General features: G+C 50.3%; 1 protein-coding gene across 1 annotated transcript; it reads left to right on the top strand.

The window, feature by feature from the left end:
• Window positions 1-4987: 4987 nt before the first annotated feature.
• On the top strand, window positions 4988-7862 carry PFICI_01030 (uncharacterized protein; the record flags this gene model as incomplete). Its single annotated transcript, XM_007829611.1, has 3 exons — window positions 4988-5010; window positions 5121-7137; window positions 7188-7862. The coding sequence occupies 3 exons, from the start codon at window positions 4988-4990 to the stop codon at window positions 7860-7862; spliced, it is 2715 nt and encodes a 904-aa protein (XP_007827802.1).
• Window positions 7863-9566: the final 1704 nt, after the last annotated feature.

A 9566-nucleotide genomic window follows, 5' to 3' on the forward strand; every position in this document is an offset into this window, starting at 1 on the left:
TTCAACCAAGGATCTGATCATGTTGTACTTACCACGTCACTGAGGATCTGGCAAAACCCAAGAAGGGGCCTCACAAGCAGCATGAAAAGAGACAACGGCTGAATGGCAATGGTTTCGCTGGCATCACTACTAGCATGGGGGCATTGGTGTTGGGTTATTCCAGGCTGCCAGCGACACATTGTGAGCGAGCGACTCGGGAGTTTTCGGGGTTAGTACACCAGTCTGGTCTACCTGCCTAGGTATGCTCCGCCGCATCAAATAGGAGCTGCAGGAGGTTGTGACAAAAGTTTCAAAGCTCCCGAATGGCAGTGCGCGATTTCTGGCAATGTCTGCTGCAGGGGAAGGAATAAAATCAAATTTGATACTGTTCCTGATTCGCCTGGTCAGTCGTCGGCGTCTTGTCGCCTGGCCGGTCAATATCAGCACGAGGCTTGCGGAGAGCCGTTGAATGGTGGGAATGGACATAGAAGAACACCCAGCTGGGGGCGGGCTGCGGGTTTGGGCATGCGAACATGCTTGCCCAATGTTCCGTGGCTATCCCCAATCAAGTCGTGTGGATCGGCAATAACCAAAACCATACAGGTACGTACGTAGGCAAGGCTCTGGGGATATCTACAGAGTACATTACTGACACGCAGGCAAAGCCCAGCTGTTAGCGACGTGGTGCAGTCGCGGTCCGGAAATAGAATGGTCGATGCAACAATTGCCACGACACGGAAGATCTGGAAGCTAGATCACCTGGCACGGCTCCAATGATGCCCAGATACTAATCAATTGCATCGATGCGAAACAGGGCACATGCAAACCAGGCAAGGTCGGCATGCTACAGGACGATATACACAGTACGTCTTTTCTTTAAACTTAACCTTGCTGCTCAAGATTGAAGCTACCCCTCCCCCGCCATTCAAGCTATCTTGCTTGGTGTCTTGCATCTTGCATGATGGCGAGCTAGATGCGCGGGCTATTATGCATCGCAGCTGAGTACCTAGCTAAATCGACATGTAGGCGCTTAATAATTCGCCAAGTATGGACGTATGAACGTTTGTAAAGAAGTTACTTTTGGCCAATGGTAACACCTTGACCATGGTTACCCAATGGTTAGGGTAAGTTATATCTGTCTAGGTCAGAAAATCCAAGCCAGTAGACTGGCAAACAAAGCGAGTCTGGACCGCCGAAATGCGTACGGGTGACCACCGATATCGTTGCACAATCAAACGGACCACTCGTGTGCTCCCCGATGTCGAGGTCTTCACCACGAGGATTGCGGCAATCAAGGCTGGACTCGCGTCATGCTGACTGGCAACGAATATTGAGCTGACATGCCCGAGACCTGGGTCATCGTCAGGCGCTCAGCTTTCGAAGCTTGCAAGCTGGGACGTGACATTTCCCATGACAAAGCGGATGAGCCCATGCCAGTGAGACACGGACTAGCTGATTGGAGCGGCGATCGATAACTAAGTTACGTACAATGGACGAGTTTCTACCGCTGGGGGAACAACGCCAAAATGATAGCGGAGGGGAACTATTACTAACTGATGATGATGAATTGGAGGAGAAGGAACCAGATCGACAGTCCAGACCAAGAGCTTGGGCAAATGGTAACTTTATTGACAGGACAGCACAGCGGTTTATACTCTGGGCCAAAGAGCACGGGAATACCATGTTGCTGAAGAGACTAACCGCAAATCTAACTTTTTCGACAATACGGGATCTACTACACTAACCTAGTTTAACGACTTCCGTTGGCCTGCACTAGAGTTTTCTGTGTAGGGCGCGAGAACCAAGCTCCACAACATGGATTCGCACGTGTCGAAAGGATGAAGGGGACGTGGATTTTTGGTGGGCAATGGGGTTTGAAATGGGCGCTGATTGCGTGCGGCAGGTCACACAAAGTTAGTTGGCAGGTCGGACTGTTTGACACGGAATGCCATCCGGTCTCAAGATCCCATTTGCAGTCGGTTCCATTACACAGAGTCGCCTTTCGAAGCCACGTTCCCAGACGTGGGGACGTGGCTCGGCTCAACGGCTCGAGAACATGTGCGCTAACAAGGGAAGAGAAAGAAAACCACCACACAAACAGACAATATAGTACCATGCTTGAGGTTTGGCAGCTTGATGTTGAACCCCCAATGTCCATGACATACCTACCTGCCTGCATGCCCACTGTACATAGCAGCCGTCGGTACCTTGGGGCATGTACGAGGTGGCCAATGGAGACAGCATGCCAAAGAGCTGGAAGATTGAGTAGGCCTGGGATTGCGCTTGGTTGGCCCGCAAGAAGCGACGTTGCCGTTTGGATCCCTGTTTGAGACCCCAAACAACCTCGACGACCCACGTCTTGGTTCAAGATGGGGCTGCGCACGGTGCGACGGTGCTTGGGGTGCCGGGAAACCAGAACTAGAACTGAACCGGCGAATTGACGAGGGAGCGAGCGAGCTTTGCAACAGGAAAAAGTGTGTGCGTGAGAAAAGTTGTCAGCCCCTGTCAATCGGCCTTGGACGCTTGCGAAGCTCTTCGGAAAGTTTCGACGAAGACATCCATCCATGCCCTACTAGTAGTGTGTAAGGTTTGTCCTGCCATAGCTGGCTCTGTTTCTTGGGCGACTGAGAGGAGAAGACTACATGTACTCGAAGTTTCCCACCTCTATTCTCGCTGTGATCTGATGACGGAGGTGGAAGCCAAAAGGAATCGTACAATAATAATACTCACTCCCAAACAACATTCGGATCCAAACCGTAGGCTACCAAAAGGATTGTCCTTGATCCGTCCAAGCCTCCAGTCAATACAGTACGACCATCCACCAACAACGCAAAGTACCTGGACAGAACAAGAGAAGGGAGATCAGTCCTGCGTCATTCACACCTACCTATCCCGGCTGCTACCATTCCTGTTGGGAAATGCAAGTTTTCTCTTGTAAGTTGTCACTTTCTTGTTCCAAAAACAGCTTTGTTGCGAGACCTGGCCAGCATGTCAACTTGTTTGGTCTCAATACTACTACTCATTGCCGTGTTTTCGTTCATTTCCACAATTATTCCGTACGCCGGACCAAAACCTCCTTGGGTGGCATAGTTGCTGGAGCCGATAGAGCCTTCTATCAGTCGCCATGCAGGGTCAGTGGCCCACACAAGACCGATCAGTCTGCAAAGTTGTGATATGGGCGACTATGCAGACTTGGCAGAGTTTCCATCTTTTTCTCGTGCCTTTTCTATTATTCTGGGCTCGCTATGCAGTGTGCGTAACCTTGACGAGGACCGGCACACACTACAAGTCAGAAGCCAGAAAACCAGAAGCTGGGAGAAGATTCGCAGACAGCCACAGAGCTTCGGGGGGATATAAGATGAAGCCAGTTTTCTGACAGACAAGTTGCCATGTACAGGAGGAAACGAGAAACCTGAACAACGTCGTCATCAGAGAGAAAGTCTGAGCACGCCCTGCTGCTCGTCCTTCCCAGATCCTGAAGATTTGTTTCAGCCAGTCCCGGCAAACCCACGGAACAAGAGCCGAACAGACAAAAAAGAACAAGCCAGCCAAGTCCCGCCCCCAGCCAGGCACAGCTTATTCTTGGATATTATTACTACTATTTGGCCACAGGAGTAGCCTGGACGAAAGCTCACCCCCCAGCTTGCACACTCACTCAGCTTACAGCTTACGGGATACCTACATTACCTCGAAGCCCAGCCCAGTCCAGCCCAGCCTGCCTTGTCTGGCCTGCATCTATCCGTCCGGGGGTATTACATTGACTGACGTTGTTGGCGTGGCTTGCGACCACTGATCTGCCGTTCCCTCTGATCGGTAGCGCCAAATTTAGGAGCTCTCGGGGCGTTGAAGCAGCCGTGTGCCTGGGTAAAATTCATGCCCACCTCCAGCTAAGGCACTGCACTATCCTGTACCTGTAGTAGTACATGCTACAGCTACAGCTACAACTGCAGCTACGATCACTACTACAAGGCTGCTGGTCTTTTCTCCCTGGTCATTTTTAGGATTTCCTGGGGGCTTCCTTCCAATAAGCTCTACTTTTTTGAGGTACGTATGTCCTGCAATCTGCAACCAAAGCACTGGCCTGCGCCATAGCCCAGCCAAGCACAGAGACGGTCCCAAATCCATTCATTCATCCATCCGTCCACTGCCACAAGAGAAAAGAACCAAAGGGAGAAAAAAAAAAAAAGAGCTGTCGAATTGCGCATCCATTCGCTCCGGGCCTTACGTCACAGGCGTTCCTGAATGAGTTCCTTTTTGATGCACTCACTCTCTTGTATTTCCTCTGTCTGGTTCTGTGGAACTCAATGAGCCGTCATTGGATTGCCACGAGAATCTTCCCAAGACTGCCTTGAAGTTCTATGCCTAAATGTGGATCTTTTAAGTCGCGTTCGTGGCCCGCGCCCTGGGTCGTGGTCCTTTGATTTTTCTTCATTGGTCACCTTGACGACATCGAAACAAACGCCCAAGAAGACGAAGAAGAAGAAAAATCCAAAATAGCTAACCATGTGATTTGACCTAGACAGAGCTCTTTCTCTCACCGTCCATCTCTCCCTGTACCTTCCTAGACACAACCTTTTTTTTTATTATTATTTCCCCAATAACTTCTTCTACAATTTCAATCATAGAAAAGCAAAGAAGCACCTCCCAAGACTTTTACTTTGATCCAAGCCCCCGTCGTGGTCCACTCGTCGTCGGCCTAACCCACCTTACGAGCCTGGCGCAAGACCGGGTAGAAGACCCTCATTTGTGACATCAGATTCATCGATCGCATACTCCGTCAAAGAAAAAAAAAAATCCCCCGATTCCACCCTACAGTACTTGCAACACAAAAAGCTCCCCTCACCAATCAGGTCGATCATTGCCTGCCAGGAAAGGCAACTTCCTGCGTCGTTTGCGCTACACTTCTTCATCTTCTTCTTCTTCCTCTCTTTGACCCTTGGTTCCCTCTTTCATCTGTATACTAGACACATATTGGGCGTTCTTGTACTAAGAACCACGGTCGCCCATCATGACCGTCTTCATTGCGTCCTTGTGAGTAAAATCACGCCTCTGCTCTTTTTTTCCCCTGGTGCTTCGGACTGGCAAAGCTTCAACATTGCTTCAACTACTGCCCGAGTTTCTGCTAACTCTGCACCATAAAGGTTTCTTCCAAAGACAGTCTACTTTCAGCTTCCAGATGCCCCGATAAAATCCTCAAAAGGCGGCAGACTTACCCGAGCACCCACTGCCAAGCTCAACAGCAAGAACAACCAGAGACCAACTCTCGACACCCAACCGAGTCTATTTGCTCCCCATCCAACAAACACGCCGCCGCGCACGCCAACCGATGATGAAGCTGTGGAATCAGATGATGGACTTTTTGTAAACGAGGATGGTGTCCGCATTCACATTACTGATGATGACACCATCAGTACCGGCTTTGGGCCAACCGACAAGGAATCTCCGCTCTGGGGTGCTCGCAAGAACCAGCCCAAGTCGCGAGCTAGCTCTCCGCCTCCAGCGTCGTTGCTTGAACACTCACGAACCTTTGCCAAGGCTAAGGAATTGGGAAGGCAGGGTGTTGTACAGCCGCGCGCACAGAGAAGCGACAGCCATGACCGAGTATTTGCCAATGCAAACTGGCGCATCGTCACATCCGACCAAGGCAACGGAGGCCTCCGCAACGCTGCCGATGCTGCTAGTCGCGATGGTTACGATGCAGAGCACACCTGGGTCGGCACACTCGGAATGCCCGTGGATGCTTTGGACGCAACTCAACAGCGGGACGATATTCACGACCGACTGGCCACCGAATACAACATGCTGACAGTGTTCCCTACGGACAAGGACTTTGATGGGCACTACTCGCATTTCTGCAAACAAATCCTATGGCCCGTCTTTCACTACCAGATTCCCGACAATCCCAAGAGCAAAGCATACGAGGACCATTCCTGGAAGTTCTACGTCAACGTGAATCAAGCATTCGCCGACAAGATCATTAAGAACTGGAAGCGAGGTGATACCATTTGGGTTCATGATTACCATTTGCTACTTGTCCCGGGAATGGTTCGTCAGAAGATCCCCGATGCCAAAATTGGATTGTTTCTTCACGTCGCTTTCCCTTCATCCGAAGTCTTCAGGTGCCTCGCCGTGCGCAAGGAGTTGCTCGAGGGCATGCTGGGCGCCAATTTGATTGGTTTCCAGATTCCCGAGTACACTCGACACTTTTTGCAGACATGCAGCAGACTGTTGAAGAACGTGGAAGCGACACCACAGGGTATCCAGCTCGACGACCGCTTTGTCAATGTCATGAACCACGCCATCGGCATTGACCCCGTGAGCCTCAATCATCACCGCCAGGACGCTGAAGTCAAGAAGTGGATTGATGTTATGAAGGACAGGTACAAGGACAAGATGCTCATCGTGGCACGCGACAAGCTTGATCACGTTCGCGGCGTTCGCCAGAAGCTACTGTCCTATGAGCTGTTTCTCAATAAGAACCCTCAGTGGAGAGACAGGGTTGTCCTCATTCAAGTGGCTCTCTCCTCGAGTGAGAAGTCTGATCTTGATGCGGCTGTCAGCGACATTGTGACACGAGTCAACTCGGCCTATGCCAACCTGGCATATCAGCCCCTCGTCTACCTCAAGCAGGATATCCCCTACTCCCAGTACCTCGCTCTGCTCACGATTGCCGACGCCGTCATGATCACAAGTCAGCGTGAGGGCATGAACCTAACCTCTCACGAATTCCTCCTGTGCCAGGATGGAAGTATCGACGAGAAGAAGCACGGCTCCTTGATTCTGTCCGAGTTCACAGGAACATCATCGCTTTTCGGAGGCAACGAACTTACAGTCAACCCTTGGAGTTATCGCCAGTGCTCCGAAGCTATCCTGAAGGCTTTGGAAATGTCAGACGAGGAGAAAGCCATGCGCTGGGGCAAGCTATACAAGGCAGTGGAACATCACACTGGTGGCCACTGGTTTACCGAGTTCCTGAACCAGCTCGATCGCGTCTACGAGGAACAAGCCGATCACGCGCAGACTTCCATCCCACGTCTCAACTTGCAAAAGCTTGAAAAGGTCTATGGACAGTGCCAGCGCCGCCTCTTTTTCTTGGACCTTGAGGGTACATTAATTCCCAACAACCCCATGAGTTCCATGATTCCTATGAATCCCCAGGTATGTCTTGAGCAACTGTAAATGCAAATGACTTGGCTGACACACTTTAGCGCACAATCTCGGTCCTGAATGACCTGGTTGAGGATCCCCGCAACATGGTCTACATCATGTCGGCCAGACGGCCTCAGGAACTTGACCGCCTATTCCGCTTGGTACCAAATCTCGGTCTGATTGCCGAGAACGGATGCTTCATCAAGCACGCCGTTACCGACTCCTGGGATGAGCTCGCTGACAAGTCGTCCGTATCTACTTGGAAGGCATCGGTCAATTCGATTCTCAACTACTACCTCGAGCGTACCCCCGGCGCGGAGATTGAGGAGCGCCACTGCTCTCTGGTCTTCCACTATAAGGAAGCGGAAGACTTTGCCATGGCAGAGCGCCAGGCTAGCGACTGGACTGGTCATATCAACGAATCCTGCGAGAATCAGCGAGTCCACGCTACACAGCTTGACAACTCGGTGGTTGTCGAATCCATTGATTGGACAAAGCAATCAGCCGCCGAAGTTGTCTACAAGGAGCACATTGAGAATGCGCCGTATGCCGACAAGGCTGGCCCCATTGATTTCCTCATGGTCATCGGCGACGGACGCGAGGACGAGAATGTTTTCAAGTGGGCAAACGGTCTGAAGCAGCAAAAGTCGGTGCAGAATGTCGTCACTGTTGGCTTGAGCAGTCGCAACACTGAAGCCAAGGCCACTCTCACTCAGGGTGTGACCGGTAAGTAAAAACCAATATTCATCAGTCGTATTGTTACCCAGCCAAACAGTGAGCTAACACATGCTCCCCCAGGTGTTCTCGTAACCTTGCAAAAGCTCGCCAGTCACTCTTAGATGATCTGGATGAGCTCTACTGCCTATGCGCCGTCTGTTTGAACGGTGACGGGGTGTTTTCCTTTTATTCTTACCTCAACCACTCCACGCAATGCTTTATTTTGATATTTGTACTCGGAAAGGGGCGACGGAGCCAGGCGTTTGGTGTTGTGGACGAGGTTTACAACAGATGCTTTATGCAATGCATGATTATACTGATATGGCGATTATCGAAGCATTGACTAGACCAAAAATGAATGCTTTCTTGCCTGGTTTGACATTGTCATGTAGATTAGACTTGTGCTTTGGCATCATTGATGTGCCAAGCTCGGATTCAAGGCGTGCAGATGGAAGAGCCCTTCAAAGGGGTTGCATTGGGGTTTTGCAGTGAGCAAACTTACAGACTCATCTAGACGACGACTCTCATCGGGCGAAACAAGCTATCGCTAGGTGAAAATACTTCAAGAATATGTCCTATGAATGAGAATACTGAGAATCTACTCAAGTCAAGATGACATGCAAATGATGAAAGTTCTGCCGCGACTGTGATCTTCAACAGGAACCTAAAAATGTTTTTGCTGGTGACTCTGCGCAACACAAGACTCGGACATTAGTGATGACCGAGGGGCCAGACGGACTAGACTATCTTCCACTGACTAAGAAAACGAGCTCCGTCGTCATACATGAAATGTGCTTTTCCCTGCTGACCGCAGTAAATAATCGAGACTTTTCGTTATATTTTCAAACGCCGCAATTAAATGAGTCATCCAAGCCTCGATTGATTCCGACTTCAGTTCGTTGAAACGGACACAGTCGGATCTTTTCACAGTTACACCGTAGCGGGTCGTAATCAAGAAGGTCCAGCACTTGGAAAGACAGACAGCGAAACTAGAGTCTGATTATTGATATGTAAACTATACTCGATAGTGCCGTTACAATATGGTAATGATTGTCTGTGAACAGTAATTAGGTTGATATTTTTTTTTTTTTTTTTTTTGGGCGCCGCGTGCTGCTATAGCATCATATGACGCCGTCGTGCGCCGTGAAGAGTGGGAAAGCCAAGAGACCAACGGTCGGTCTTACGGGGAGGCATCGGTGGGTGGGAGCGCGAATCGCCGACAGCTGAGAGCGAACGCTGCTTAGGCTTAGGTGCCGTTGGTTCATTGGCCCTGGCCAAGCAGCAAGCTGCTGGCAGCGGATCCAGTTGACTAAGGCATGTCAGCTTAAGCGGACGGAGCTGTGCCGCGACGGGGCCATAGTCTCTGGACAGTCGCAACATTCCTGTTGCTCGCGAACGCCGTTTCTGCGCTGAGCTGAGACGGAGCACGACAATTCCACGGGGACGACCATTCGTGTGGCGTCGGACCCGAGATTGAAAAGTCAAAGCTGCCAAGATAATAAGAAAACAACGAGACTCCTTGATAGAATATATATAAACATGTGGAACTGCACTCACTTTGCCAAACATTCCCGTGGCAAAGCATCAAACACTATCAACACAGTTGAGACACATTCCATATCAAAACTCAATTATCCTTCAAGCACCAATTGACCAGCGAGTTTATTGGCTAGACACTTACATTATCATTTCCACCTATATACTCACTTCGAATATTTGCC

This window comes from Pestalotiopsis fici (genome assembly GCF_000516985.1).
Source record: "Pestalotiopsis fici W106-1 unplaced genomic scaffold PFICI_Scf_1, whole genome shotgun sequence".
In the NCBI taxonomy this organism is placed as follows: domain Eukaryota; kingdom Fungi; phylum Ascomycota; class Sordariomycetes; order Amphisphaeriales; family Sporocadaceae; genus Pestalotiopsis; species Pestalotiopsis fici.